At 43.2% G+C, this 15,976-nt stretch overlaps 1 protein-coding gene across 3 annotated transcripts in view; it reads right to left on the bottom strand.

Moving 5' to 3' along the window:
* MATN2 (matrilin 2) overlaps positions 1-15,976 on the bottom strand; it is a 149,441-nt gene that overhangs the window by 71,866 nt on the left and 61,599 nt on the right. For 2 of the 3 annotated variants that reach the window (XM_072734240.1, XM_072734239.1), the window contains exon 5: positions 2,787-2,909. The exons of the other annotated variant lie outside the window; for it this stretch is intronic. In XM_072734240.1, coding sequence (XP_072590341.1) covers positions 2,787-2,909 — 123 coding nt within the window. The remainder of the gene's footprint in view (positions 1-2,786; positions 2,910-15,976) is intronic. 3 annotated transcript variants of the gene reach the window in all.

The raw sequence follows: 15,976 nt of genomic DNA on the forward strand, positions 1-15,976 counted from the left end.
TCCTCAGGGTAGATTGCCTGCTTAGCTTTCAGGTCAGCATTCCTGTGACAGTCTCTCCCTCATCTACCATCTCCCAGGAACAAGGCCTGCCCCTCCTAACCCAGCCTCAGCCCTCAAGCTTTGAGAGCACTGCCACATCCATCCCATTACTGCCCTCATGCCTCCTCTTGTCTCAGACACTTGCCCAAAAGCTACCCTTCCTTCCTTGCCCAGATTTTTCCCATCCTGGCCATCAGAATGACATTCTTCTGTGACCTTCTGTAGCCTCTCTTACTCCCACCATTTGCTTTGCACTGAGCCTAGCCCCATAAAGCAGCATTTGATCTTCTGGAGATTTGCTCGGTCTCTCTGACCAAAGCAACTGGCAACAAAGGACCACCACGGCTTAATCGTCTCACTCCCAGCCTCCAACAGGTCAGGTGCTTGGCTGAAGATGATAATGATAGGAACTATCTGATCGATGAGGCCTGGGTCACACACAGTCTCTCCCATTTTCCCATTCTTCTGCCTCAACACCCCCTCTGAGGAAAGGCAGATATTCTTACATGCTAATAACAGCAGCAAGAGAAATGCCCATCTTTATTTTTTTAAAGATTTTATTTATTTATTCATGAGAGACACACAGAGAGAGGCAGAGACACAGGTATAGGTAGAAGCAGGTTCCCTGTGGGGAGCCCAATGTGGGACTCTATCCCAGGACCCCAGGATCATAACCTGAGCCAAAGGCAGATGCTCAACCACTGGGCGATCCTGGTGCCCCAAGAAATGCCCATTTGTCATAAACACAACCCATGACAGCTCCTTGACAGCTGTGTTTACAGCTTCTACTCTCATGCTTGCGGCTCTTCCACAAGTATCAAACCCCAAAAGTGCCAGCAAAACCCTTAGAGACACAAAAGTTATCTAGTACACAGAGTGATTATGCAATTAATTGGCAACACAGAAAACTCACTTCCTCACCACTGTCTAGTTTCCCGTGGGCCAAGGCAGGCCTCCTGCCCCAGCCACAGCCCCTGCTGCCCCTGCTACATCTACTCCCTGTCACCCACACAAGCCCTGGGCCTTCCCTGCTCCTTCCCTCACCCAGTTAACCAGACACCCTAACTCTTTTCCTGAAGCTTATCCACTGGCCTTATTCCCAATGGTCTAATTTCCTTCTGACCCAACAGCCCCCAAAGTTTCTACCCATTTAACAACTGGTAAGGGGGATAAAAACAAAATAAACAGTATGACCTCATTTTTTAAACATTAACAAAATGTTTTAAATTAGATATTTTTATAAGTTTTTTTCAAGATTTTTATTTATTTAGAGAGTGTGTTGTGTGTACATGTGCATACACAAGCAAGAGGAAAGGCAGAGGGAGAGGGGAAGAGAGAATCTCAAGCAGACTGTGCCGAGGGGCTCAATCTCATGACTCTGAAGTCAGGACTGGAGCCAAAATCAAGAGTCAGCCACTTAACCCACTGAGTCACCCAGGTGCCCCTTGAATTAGATATTTGTATGGGGGAAAGTCTGGCAGAAAAATACAACAAACTATTTAAAGTGATTTTTCTCATCTGTTTAATCCTTATCCTCAATGAAAGTATATTACTTGCATAATATACACCGATTTCATTTGTGGACTTCAATGAGGGCAGTTTTCATTCCCATGAGTGTGTAAAAACAAGCAAACTAGCCCATTCTATTCTCACCTGTGAAGAAGGTGCCACCTGTACTTTTCATTTTGTGGCTTCTTTCCTTTCACATCCTTAGCTAAGAATCAAAGTGTGCTGGAAAATGTGAATTCTATGTGCAATATAGTCATCACTCACTGTGAAAAGAGACATAACAAGACACTCTGAAAACAATGGGATAAGGAAGAGAGAATGGAGGGTTTGGAGCCAGAATATATAGGTTCCAGTCTTTTCCCTTGTGTTGCTTCCAGATTTGTGACCTTATAAGTACTGAATTCAGTTCATTGAATGTCTACTGCTTGCCAGGCACCGTTTGGTAGATGAAGAATGAATGAGATCGTGCAAGTTTAAGGGGCCTTGTAGACAACCGGGAGGTGGCCTTAGGGACGTGCTGTCCTGCTCTCCAGGTGCCAAGGAGAATCACTGTCCTTCACTGAAGAAATCAGATGCCACTCCCACCCCTCCCACCTCCCATTGGGTCACACAACGTGGAGTTGCCCAAGTGGGAAGCCACTCAACTGATTGCAAGCTGCTGCCTGAAATTCCAAGCACTGCCCTGGCCACTTCTTCCCTGGGCTTGCATTCTAGGCAACTGTTTCTTTCCTCTGGCAATGGTGTCTTCTTGCATACAGCTGGGCTCTTACTCCTGGTGGTCACTTGGACCACTCAACTGCAGATCCATACTGAGGAGGATGGCCACCTACATTTTTGAGGGGCCACTCACCGATCTTGCATGGCAACAAGTGAATCTCCTGTGCCACACGTGAGTGATGCAGAAGCCAGGCCATCCCAAACAGCCTCTGCATTTGATGAAACCCTGCCCAGTCCTTTTCAGGGGACGCAGTATATAAAGGGATAATTATATTGACAGAGACTATCAGAAATATGCCTTGGGCTGAGGACCTAGAATGAGAAGATGCTAGCTTCCCCCTCTGCCTAGCCTAGCCTCAGCCATAAGTGATGTCTTCAGAGTTCAAATTCTAACAACTGGACCCGAGCACCGAGCACTTGGCTGAAAGTCATAGGAGAACCTGAGATCTGTGGGAGGCCCTTGTACCCCCTCGCCATGTTCAACCAGCCCCTCCTCACTGACAAGGCTGAGGAGTACTCACCCGCACACGTCTTCCCGTCCTCAGCCAGTGTGAAGCCGCTGTAACACTGGCAGACAAAGGAGCCGAGCACATTGACACAGAGCTGCTCACACCCATGGGCCTTGGCTGCACACAGATCCTGGACTGGGGCAGAGGGGCGCCATTAGAACACGACTCGGAAGGAGATGACCCTTGGCATGTGGCCAGGCCACAAGCACTTGTTATATTCACCTTCAAAATCCCTTTCCACTGGAATTCTACCATCCAGAGGCAATTGCTGTTAACATTTTGATGCCTTTCTATGCATAAATAAAAAGCATATCTTTCAAAGTTGGAATCATTCAACTCTATTAAATGCACTGAAGAGGGATCCCTGGGTGGCGCAGCGGTTTGGCGCCTGCCTTTGGCCCAGGGCGCGATCCTGGAGACCCGGGATCGAATCTCACGTCAGGCTCCCGGTGCATGGAGCCTGCTTCTCCCTCTGCCTGTGTCTCTGCCTCTCTCTCTCTCTCTCTCTGTGTGACTATCATAAATAAATAAAAATTTTAAAAAAATTATTAAATGCACTGAAGAATTTCAAGTTAACACCGGGTTTTGTCTTTTCCTCATATTCATGGAAATGCTCTGAAACACTTCAATGGCTCCTGAGAACTGTAAGGTATCACAAGCAAGCCTTTGTACTCGTCTGCATCAGGTACCATTCCTATTCTTTGAGAATGAAAAGGCTTTGCAACCCCAGTCTCACCAGTGTACCTGGGATAGTCTGGCACAGCTTTTGACATTTTGCAGAGGGGGAAGCTGAGAGAGAGAACAGTGAAACGAGACAGTGAAAACGGGACAGTGAAAAGACCTGCTACTCACCCCTACCCTCAAAATGGCAGGTCCCAATTCTGCATCTGTCCTTTGGGACATCCTTCTCATTCCATTTGTCTACCACAACCATCTTTAGAAATCCTCTTTGAGCTCCATTTCTTCATGCCAGTAGCAAATGAGGAAAATGTGAAGCCAAAGAGGTATTAAAGATTACTAGGGAGATATGGAGTTATTACCAGGCCCATTTGAGTCAAATATTTATGATGTTCTGAGCCCTGGCTCTTCACGCAAATGTAATGTAAGAATGTGCTCACAGGAATGCACTTACTGCAAGGAAACTAAAAATATATCAGAGAGCGAAAAGGTTAAACACATTTTCAATCCATCACTGACTCTGTCTCTCCTTTGCAAGAAAACAGGCTAACATGATGTTATTTCTCAGAAAGGAAAATGGCTTGGTTTTGTAACTAGCTCTTCCAGTGATTTTACCATTAAAGTTGAAGAAAACCAAGGGCATTCATTAAAGGGATCAAATATGTTAAAAGAGTTTTCTCTGGTTAAAAGTTATTCACTATGATGAAAACTCAATTAACTAGAAAGCTTGATTGACCCCCGAGTCTAATGCCTACACTTCAATGTAATCTCCAGTATCATTGTTTTATGGTTTATTATGCTTTTAGATAAATGTAAAATATTAAATTGATAAGAAGATAAAAGCTGATTCATTCATCACTTCTGTCAAATGCACTATATCATTTTTAAAAATAAAATCTGCATCATTACATTAAAAAATGTTAATGTCTAAGATTGTACAAACAGGGACTCTGGCTTTCATGTACTAAAAGAAGTATTTTCATTCCCAAATTGATAAAGTAGATGAAGAAAATTATAGATGCAAGTTCTTCTATCTCTTACCAGTATATTTATAGCTTAGATTTCCAATTGGGAACTCCAATAGAGATTTCCAGTGGATTCAGATAGAAAAAAAACACCAAGAACCTCACATAAAAATCATAGTGAATAATTAATGATGAAACCTACTGTTCATTACAAGCCTATGTCAGAGATCTAAGAAAAATCTGAATCATAGGATACTCTTCATCTGTTCAGTAAATGAAGTACCTCCTTTGTTTCAGGCATTGGGGGATACAGCCGTGAATCAAACAGACGAAGTGCCTCCTGCTGTCACCCAGCTGTATTCTAAGAGTTAGTAAAGAGAAGCTCTAGAAAGATCATTTCTGATTGAAAGAATAGCAAATGCAAAGGTCCTGAGGTAGAACAAACTAGCCCCATGGTCAAGAGTAGATTGGAAAAAGCTGGCAGGTAAGAGAATGGAAAAAGAGAAAAGCACCCTGGGCTGAGGGAGCAGTGTGAGTAAATGTGCAGAAATGAGGAAAACGGGACAGGCATGATAGCTGAATTCCGCACTGGGAATTCCAAGGGAAGTAGCAGGAGGGAAGGACAGCTGACACCAGATGATAGAGCGCCGGAAGGCAGGCTGAGAAATCAATCCGGTTCAGCAGGCGAACTGGACCAGTCAGGGTAAAATCCATCAAGAGGGAGAGAGAGGATTCCACCTGAGCTGACCTTTAGAAGGTGGGATCTGGCTGTTCCTTTAGCTCTGTGGAAACCTAAAGGGCTTCTAGCTGTTAAATAAAAATTACTGCTTTGTTTGGGAATAGTGGTAAGTTTTTTTGAATTCCATGCTGAAGGAGCTTTGATTTGCTTGCACATTGATGGAAAAATCAACCTTCTGGTACAAGGATCTTCAATTGTTATTCAGAGCCAGAGCCTGCCGCCTCCCCTACAAGCTATCTCACACCCCTGCACTTCTCCCCTTGGCATCTCTCACCATGTTATGTGCATAGGCGTTTATGCAGGCATGTATTTACTGTGTCTCCCTTGCTCCACTCCCTGCTCCCTGATGGGGAGGAGGAAGAGCCTGCACAAAGCCTGGTGGCTGGAGGTCACCACAGGACACTGAACAATCTACAGCCCTGAACCCTAAGGCCATCTCTGGAGGTGGGGGGGCAAGGGCTTCCTCACCTGGGTCTGCCTCCCTTCTCTGCTCTGGCTGCTGCTTCACCTCCATTGGGGGCCAGCAGGAAGCCTATCTAATGCTGGTTAGAAAGGCGTGGTGGGAGTACAGGGGATTTTTATTCTTACTTAGAATGATCTGCCTTCAAATTTTCTTTTCTTTTCTTTTTTTTTTTTAAAGATTTTATTTATTTATGAGAGACACAGAGAAAGAGAGAAAGAGAGACACAGGCAGAGGGAGAAACAGTCTTCAAGCAGGGAGCCTGATGTGGGACTCCATCCCGGAGTCCTGGAATCACGCCCTAAGCCAAAGGCAGACGCTCAGCCACTGAGCCACCCAGGGGTCCATGCTTTCAAATTTTCTGACACGAGTTTAGAACATGAGCTTTTATAATAATGGAAAACCCTCCAACAGGTTACAAAGGAATCCCTTTGAAAGCAGCATTTTGAAAGCAATGAACCAAGACCTTGAGGCAATCATCTTTTTCTCCACAATACTTCTCCCAAAGGGGTAGGTAGAGAGGCAATGCTTCTCTCAAGCAAAGGCTGGGAGACCCTCAGGACAGCCTGTGAACAACTGCAAGTGCTGGCTGACAAGCAGCAGTACCCAACCCTGGCTACCGGTTAGCACCACCAGATGCTCAGGGCGCCCCTTCCATGAGCGAGACTGACTGGGGCTGGGTGCAGGCAGCGAGGTCTGCTGAGGCTCTGGAGACAATTGCAGCGTGCAGCCAGGCTGGGGGTCGTTGGGTTGGGTAGAGGCCTCACAGTGAGCTGAGGGGAAGGTGCCTAGACCCAGGAGTCAGCCTCCCCCTCTATGTCCACGGACTGCCAGGCTCAGTTTCCTCTTTTAAATCTCATCATTAGCACTGTCCTCGATTCCCTCTCCACATGGCAGACAGAACTGCAGACAGGGGCGTGAGGGTGCAGAGTGTGGTTGGAACAGGAGGCTTATCGTCGCATCCCAGAAGACAGGCCTCACAAGCAGCAAGTTTGCCAGTTGGCTTTGGGTGGGCGGTACTTTCATACTGTTTTTATAATATTGGAGATTTATGGCCACTAGGATCTGCATGGTCCTAAGGGAAACCGTTGAGGGATTAGCTTAATCAAGCAAAGACAAAGTAATAAATACAGACTGGGTTCTGACAAAACAATTGTGTTTTTCTGTCAGTAGTCACTTCCATTTGAAACAAATACAAATCTTTGGATGACTCCTTCTGCTTTTGAAAAACAATGCTTCTTTTTCTCACAGCCTGGGAGGGAGGGTAATAAAACTATGGGGGAGGGGAGAAGCAGGGAGTTCCGAGTCCCCATTGTCCTTCCAAGCCTTCTGTGCTTGGTGGCTGCCCTCCTCTGCCACTCCCCTCATCCCGCCCACTCCCAGTCAAATGTCACCTCTTCCAGGAAGACCTCTCCTCTGGGCTCCACTCCAGCACTTATACATTTATCCAGTGGTATTGGAAAGACCTGATCATGTCTGTCTGCCCCACTGGAATGTGACCTAATCTTACTCGCAGATTTCCCAGAGCCTGGCATCCTGTCCTTGTGCATTAGCTGGTGCTCCATTAAGTGTTCCTCTGCCCATACTCCGTGTCTCCCAATACGGATGTCCCTATGGTCCTAAAAATCCTCTCCTCCATCAAAATGGGACCCTGGCAAGAAGAGTGTGATGAGAACAAAATTCTTCCTGCACCTCTGTACCTGTCCTTGTCCCCAGCCAGAAGTGTTCCAGTACAAGAAGAGGGCTCAGAGTCCAGTAACATCTGAGAGCCAGCCCCCGGCTGCAGACCCCGGTATTGTGGTGGCAGCTAAGGAACTGGCTGTTTTGCTCTCTGCTACATCCTTGGTACCTAGTACAGTGCCTGGCACATTGTAGGTGCTCAATAAGTACTTAGTAAGACCTGGGGGGCTCAGCGGTCCAGTGTCTGCCTTCGGGCCAGGGCGTGATCCCGGGGTCCTGGGATGGAGTCTTGCATCTGGCTTCCTGCAGGGAGCCTGCTTCTCCCTCTGCCTGTGTCTCTGCTTCTCTCTCTGTGTGTCTCTCATGAATAAATAAATAAAATCTTAAAAAGAAAAAAGTACTTAGCAATGAGAGAATGAACCCATGTCCATGCTATATAAACATGGAGTTGTCAGGCATTTCTCTCTCATCAATCTTATCTAGGCTGAAAATTCTGAGAGGGACGAGATGAGTCTTGATGTTCCTCAGGATGCTGGTATAATACCACGTGTTTCATGTGGTAGGTGCGGAGTGGACATGACTACCACCAACCCTGAGTACTCAGGTGGCTCTTACCTGACCACTCCCTGGTCAAGTTTTCCCTCACCGTCTTCCTTACCACAACCAGAGTTTAACACTTCATTTACCCAGTCACCCCATCTGAGGAGGTCACTTAATGGGATGAGCACTGGGTGTTATACTATATGTTGGCAAATCGAACTCCAATTTAAAAATATACAAAATAAATAAATAAATGTATAAAAAAATAATCCAAGAAAATTTAAAAAAAGCAAAAAAAAAAAAAAAAAACACAAAAACCCCTTCATTCACAACAATTATTGAAGGTTTCTTTTCCCTACCATAGGAGGGCAGAGCTTGTTTTGCTCAGCACTCCAGCTCAAATACCCATCATGATGTCTGGCGTATGGTCAATTTTTAAAAATATATTGAAATGACCAAATTCATTCATTCATCCACTTGTCAAAGTACTGGGAAAATAACAGTGAATAAAACAGATTTTTAAAAAGCTATCAAAAAAAAAAATAAAAAAAAAAAATAAAAAGCTATCAATCGATCTTTATCCCCCTGGAGCTGATATTCAAGTGGGGAGCCAATATTGTGTGGGGCCACACGACAGACCCTGCACACCTCTCCCCTACTCTGCATTCAGCAAGGCCAGGTGGCAGCCTGAAATTGGCCATGTTGGCAGTATTTACAGCACAGGAGTCAACAATCCTCACAAGTTGGGGCTTCTCCCCCCTGGAGATGGGTTGTGAACATTTACAAGCACACCACTGATGGGGGCCAGACAAAACAAACATGTAAAGCTATATGCTATATCAGACCTTTTAAGTGCTGCAAGACAAAATTATCAGGAAGAGTGAGTTGGGTGTGTGGAAGGAAGGAACTTCTGTTTTCTATAATGTGGTCAGAAGGTAGGCTCACAAAATAGATTCTTTTATACAAAGACTCAAGGGAGGTAATAGGAAAAGTAAGGAGAAGGGAATTGACCTTAGAGAAGAAGACAAAGAGCAGTTATGTTTCTTTAGATGGAGGGCAGCTCTGGTGGCTTAGTGGTTTAGCGCCACCTTCAGCCCAGGGTGTGATCATGGAGACAGGGGATCAAGTCCCACCTCAGGCTCCCAGCATGAAGCCTGCTTCTCTCTGTGTCTCTCTCTGTATCTCTAATAAATAAAAAATATTAAAAAAAAAAAAAAGATGGATGTGAGACAATCAGGGTGAAAAGAAGACTGTCTTTGGAGCCAGACCTGACTTCAGCTAAATGATTTGCATAACTTCACATGATTTCCTGCCTTCTTTTTTTTTCCTTTTTAAAGATTTTGTTTATTTTTTCCTGAGAGACACAGGTAGACTCCCGTGGGGAGCCCGATGTGGGATTCGATCTCAGGACCCCAAGATCAGGCTACGAGCTTAAGGCAGATGCTCAACCGCTGAGCCACCCAGGCGACCTGATTCATGTAAGTGATTTCTGTGAGATCCAAATTTCCTAAAAGTTAAATAATTAAGTGGAGGGAACACTGTGGAGCTAGTTGAGATAATGAGATGAGTAAAGCCCCTGACAGACAGTAGGCACCCAGCAAATGCTGGCCTCCTCCTTCCTTAGACTGGGGTCAAGAAAGGTCTCGGAGGTAGCAGCCCAGTGAAGCATGGCAGAGAGGCGGACCTCAACCAGATCCTTGCCTACATCACAATTACAATATAGTGTCACATTATGGATGCCTGCAAAACCCCTATGTAGACACAGATTCAGATTTCTTTAAAGAGCATCAACATATTCTTGACAAAGTTTTGCGTTGTAAATTCTCTGCTGGATTGATCTGATAGAGCCAGGTAGACTATTTGGAATTTTACAACAAAAGATTTCACCAAACTCAAGTAATGTCTTGCTAGAAGGCAATCATTAGCACAGAGCTGACAACAGAATTTACCTGCTTTTAGTTCCTCATGAATTATAGGGACAGACATTAGCTGCAGCTGCTGAGTCTTCCCAGATGAAATAAATCAGTGAAGGTTTGCTAATTCAAAGCCCCAAAGTTGTGCTCAAAGCCCCTAGGCTCGCATGCATCCTAGATTTAAGTGCTTGCCTTCATCTGTGATCTCGAAACCCTGGCACTGTGCCTCAGCTGGAGAACTTGGAAAACCTCCATCTGGTTATGCTGGACGAGGAGCATGGGATAAAGGCTGCGGCTGACACCATGCCAGGCCAAATCAAATTTTACTGGCTTTTCAAAATTTTAGACAAGCCACGCTGCATGCTGTTCACACAAATGACAGTTTAATCCCTGCTTTGGAGTTAAGGCAAAAACATATTTAAAGACACGCTCCACTTTTTAAATGACCACTTCTTAAATGTCTCCTTTTTATTTAGCCTGAGATGTAGAAATCACAAATTATCTATCCCAGCGAGAGCAAAGAGAGATGTTTTATTAGGGCTGTTATTTCACTCAAGTGGGAAACAATGGGGTTTCCGCTTACACCAGTCTGAAAGCCCTTCTAGAGTGAACCTAAACCTGCGTTTTGGGGACCATCCCCCTTCTTTCATGGTGCCTGAAAGCACTAATCTTATTATGACAGCTCCAGTTTGGATTTAAAGACTTTTAACAGTAAATGTGAGTCATTAGCCTTGCGCTTCTAATGCTAGAGGAAACAAAACAAACCCAATGTCACCGACAAAAACAAACCTGTCCTTTCAGGCAAACCCCAGCTGTGCCTAGAATCCTTCTCTCCCCAGCTATTGAATTCTTTTTTCAATCAGTTCTCCTAATCACTCACAAGATTTTTGTTCTCTTTTGAGAAGGGAAAAGAAAAGGGGAAGATTTCCAATCCCCCATCCTGGAAAGCCTTAAAAACATAAGTAAATCTGACCAAATGAGGTTGATCAAAATAAACATGCACAAATTGTGCCCTATTCTTGTAGAGCACTTTGCAATTTCCAAACGCCATTACATCATCACATTCTTAATATAAACTCGTTACTGAGTGGAGTCTCTTAGGGAGAGATCTAGTTTAAAATGCCTAGGTCAGTGGTTTTCAAACTCCAGCTTACATAGAATCCCCTGGAGAGCTTGTTAAAACATACATTCCTAGGTCCCACCGCAAAGTGTCTGGGAGCACGAGGGTCCAGCCTGGAGTTTGCATCTCTAACCAGTTTCCCTGCAAGCTGAGGCAGCTGTCTGGGGGCATTACTTGGAGAACCACTTGTCTAGGTGCTTGTGAAAATAGGAAAGCAGAAAAGAAGCTATAGAAGCCTCAAACTCACTTTCCCCTGATGTGTGGTGATTCTCTCACAGCACCGTGTCTCCACTAATATGCAGTCAGGTCAGTTCTCCCATGAGAATGCCACTCAGCCAGATTTTTCTTTCCTTTTTTCTTCTCCTCCTCCTTCTCCTTCCCCGCCTCCACCCCCTCCTCCTCCTCCTGCTCCTCCTCCTTCTTTTTTAAACCCTGTAGCCTGGCCCAGCCAGAGGGTGAGCAGGCTGCAAGTAACCATCTCCAAGTTCCTGGGCCCGGCAGCCAGGGTGGAGAGGGAGCTCGTACCCACATTTCCTCTGCTCAGCAGCCTCTGCTTCTGCTCACATCAGCGGTCCCAGCAGCACCGGGTGCTGTGCTGCTTATCCAGAAGCTGAAGGCTGGCTGTTCATGGAGGCAGCCTGCTTGCTCTTCCATTCTTATTCCTGCTCCCACTCTGGGCAGCCCAAAGTTCTGACCCAGACCTTTCCTTTCCATGCTCTCTTTCTCCCTCCAAGATTTTATCCATTTTCAGGGTCAATTACTAGCACCAGTACATCCAGCCAGGGATTTGCCTTAAACTTAATGCCTTCATCTTCAGCTGCATCCAACCACTTGTGTGGGCTCCTTCTCAGACTCACTAGTTTTTCCTCAAAACCAGGTTTCCTCTCTGAAGTTATCCATCATTTTAAATTCTGCTACCATTCTCCACCTCCCATCCCCCCACCTCATGTCATAAACTTCTCCCTGGCATTGGAATTATTGCTGTGGTCTCCTAATTAATTCTGTGGGCATAAGAAAGCATGCACTGAGCTCACTGGGCTGATTAGAATTTTAAAATGATTGCATCTTTCATCTTCTGTTCCATATGTGTGGAACAGAAGGGAAACCAAGATCTGAGGGTTTCCTGGGTCTCAGACATGTAAGAGAAACACTCATGTTTCTCCTACCAGCCCGTAAAAGTACCTAGAGGGAACCAGTAAGTGTTGGATGAATGAATGAATGAGTGAGTGAATGGATGGATGGCTGGTACTTCTCCACCCACTCTCTACCAATTTGAATCCCATGTATATATCACTGCTTAAGTCAATTTACTAAAATGCAGTTTTATCATTGACACCTGTGTTCAGCCCCTCTACCCACCAAAGACTGCTGCTGGGACTCACCTTGAGAATAAAATCACTCCATAATTTATTTGCATTCCTCCTCCCAGCCCCTACTAATGCCCCAAACAAACTGTTCCAGATAGGCAGTCTGGTCTAGTTAGCACCCTCAAAGACAAGCTCTGCATGTCTCTTCACCTTGTTAGGAAACTCCCTCCTCCACAACACCTTCCCTGATTGATCCATGACTCTTTCTCCAATCTCTTGCAACCTTTTGTCTCAGCACCACTTACTTTCCAAAACCACTTTGTTCTGACTTTCTAAATAGATTACCTTTATTAAGTTGTAAATGGCATATAATACAATGCCCACATTTAAAGTATGCAATTTGATAAATTTGACATATCAACATATCATCACCATGATCGAGATAAAGAACATATCCATAACCCCCAAATCCTCAAAGTTTCCTCATCCCCCCTGGGAAGCCCTCAGCCTGCTCCCTTGCCACTGCCCACCCCCAACCCCCAGGCAACCACTAATCTGCTCTCTGTCACATAGATTAGTTGTCATCTTTTAAAATTTTCTATAAATGGAATCATACAGTATGCACTCTTTTTTGTTTGGCTTCTTTCATCCAACATGGTTGGATAAATTTTGAAATTCATCTAGCTTGCTGCTTATATCGAGTTTATTCTCAAAAAAAAAAAAAAAAAAAGCCCATTCTCGTCATTGCCTAATACTATTACACTGTATGCATATATCACAATTAGTTATCCATTTACCTATTGATGGACGTTTCAGTTGTTTCCAGTTCAGGACTCTTACAAATAAAGCTGCTGTAAACATTTGTGTTCAAATCTTTGTTTGGACATAGGGGGCACGTGGGTGGCTCAGTCTGTTAAGCATCAGACTCTTGGTTTCAGCTCAGGTCATGATCTCAGGGTCCTGAGATAGGACCCCACCTTGGGATCCATGCTCGGAATGGACTCTGCCTGAGATTCTCCCTCTCTCTGCTCCTCCCCCTGCTTGTATGCTCTCTCTCTCTCTCTCTCAAATAAGTAAATAAATATGATCTTAAAAAAAAATCTTTGTTTAGACATAAATTTTACTTTCTTTGGGATAAATACCTAAAAATTGAATGGCTGGGTCATAAGGTAGGTACATATTTAGCTTTGTAGAAACTGCTAAACTGTTTTCCAAAGGAGGTGAACCATTTTATGTTCTTGCCAGGAATGATGACAGTTCCCATTGCCAACTTTGACAACATGATTATGGTCAATATTTAAAAATTCATCCAATCTAGTAGAAGAATGGTGGTATCTCTTTGTGGTTTTAATTTGTATTTCTCTAGTGACTAATAATATTGAACATCTCTTCACAGCCTTCTTTGCCATCCATATATCTTCTCTAGCTTAGTGTCTGTTCAAATCTTTTGCCCATTTTGACTGGATTATTTATTTTCCTATTATTGAGTTCTAAGAATTCTTTCTATATTCTAAGATCCTTTGCTGGATATATGTTTTTTAAGTATTTTATCCCAATCTACGGTTCACCTTTTCATTTTGGTAGTTTATTTTGAAGAACAAATGTTTTTATTTTTATTTTTTGAAGATTTTATTTATTTTATTTTATTTATTTATTTTTTTTATTTTATTTATTTTAGAGAGAGGGAGCATGAGCAGAAAGAGAGGGATAGGGATAAGCAGACTCTGCGCTGAGCATGGAGCCCATGCAAGGGCTCGATCCCATGAATCTGAGCAGAAATCAAGACTCCAGTTGCTCAACTGATTAAGCCACTCAGGCACCCACAGATGTTTTAATTTTGATGAAGTTCAATTTATTGAGTTTTTTCTTTTGTGTTTTATATCATATTTTAAAAACCCTTGCCAAACCCAGGGTCATCAAAAAATTTTTCCTACGTTTTCACATAGACATTTAATTGTCTCCTCTCTTATATTTAGATTTAATATTAGCTTTGAATTAATTTTTGTGTATAGTATGAAGTGAGGGTCAAGATCCGTTTTTTTTGCACATGGCAATCCAATTGTTGTAGCACCATTTGGTGACATTATTCTTTCCTCATGAATTGCTTTGGCATTTCTCTCAATCAGTTCACTATATGTGTATGGGTCTATTCCTGGACTATATTCGGGTCCATTGATGTTCACCAATACATACTGTTTTGATTGCTATTACTTTGTAATTAGTCTTAAAATCAGATAATCTAACACCTCCAGCTTTATTTTTTCAGAGTTTTCGTTGATCTAGTTATTTGCAGATTCCATATTTGCAAACTCACCTATTTTCTAAAATTTACTTGTAACTCAAATCAATATTTGCAGTATTTCCATGGCCATTCATGGATGTGCACGGAATTGTGAAAAATTTGAGCTACCCGATGCACACATTTCCCAGTTAAAGTTAAAAAAGGCAATGCTTTGCCTTCTTGTTTTAGCTCTCATATTACAAACAGGCAGCCTTTTTGTGTTCTGTTTAGTGCCATGTTTTTTGCCTTTTGTGCTTTTTTGTTGGGTGATTTCACTGTTTAAAATGGCCCTCAAGAGTAGTGCTGGAGTGCTGTCCAGTGTTTCTAAATGCAACAAGGCTGTGATGTGCCTTGTGAAGAAAAGATGTAATTAGATGATCTTCATTCGGGCATGAGTAATAGTGCTGTTAGCTGTGAGTTTAATTTTTTTTTTAAGATTTTATTTATTTATTATGAGAAAAAGAGGCAGAGGCACAGGCAGAGGGAGAAGCAGGCTCCATACAGGGAGCCCGACATGGGACTCGTTCCCGGGACTCCAGGATCCCACCCTGGGCCAAAGGTGGCACTAAACCGCTGAGCCACTGGGGCTGCCCTGTGAGTTCAATTTTAACCAATCAACAATATATACTCAATAAGGTTTCCTTAAATAGAAACGTACATAAGACAAGGTTATATACTCAGTGACGATGTTGTGGCCAGAGGCTCACAAGAATCTAACTCTGTATTTCTTCTAGGAAAAATGATCTAGTAATTAATTGCTAGTTTAATGTTCATGGAGGCTTATAGCCATCATGGCTAATGAGAATTGACTGCATTTGACTATTGTAGGGTTTTTTTGCATTTTTATATATATTTTGGAATTAGATTGTCAGTTTCTACCTAAAAATGTCTGCTAGGATTTTTATAAGGATTGCTTTGAATCTATAGATCAATTTGGAAAGAATTGACATCTTAGCCAGGTTAGGCCTTCCATTCCATCATATAGTATACCTCTCCATTTATTTGGGTCTTCTTTAACTTATTGCAGAAATTTTTTGTCTTTTTCACAATTTGGTCACTTTATCCCTACTTACATATTTCCAATGCCATTCTAAATGGTATTTCAATTTCATTTCTTTTCCTTTCTTTCTTTCTTTCTTTCTTTCTTTTTTTTTTTTTTTTTTTTGTAGGTTCTTCACCCAGCATGGAGCCCAATGCAGAGCTTTGATTCACATCCCTGAGATCAAGACCTGAGCAGCTGAGATCAAGAGAGTCAGAAGCTTAAACAACAACAAAAAAGAGTCAGATGCTTAACCAACTGAGCCACCCAGGCAGTCCTGGTTTTTTAATTTCTGATTTTTGTTGCCAGTATATAAAAATCCAATCAAATAATTTTGTATATTGATTTTGTATCTTACAACTAAGGCTAATGAGTAGTAAGATTAATTAGTCACTTATTAATTTTAGTAGCTTTTTAAAGATTCCACCAGCTCCACATGAGCAATCACATAGTCTGTGAATAAGGACAATTTTACTTTTT

Source organism: Vulpes vulpes, chromosome 13 (genome assembly GCF_048418805.1).
Source record: "Vulpes vulpes isolate BD-2025 chromosome 13, VulVul3, whole genome shotgun sequence".
Classification (NCBI taxonomy): domain Eukaryota; kingdom Metazoa; phylum Chordata; class Mammalia; order Carnivora; family Canidae; genus Vulpes; species Vulpes vulpes.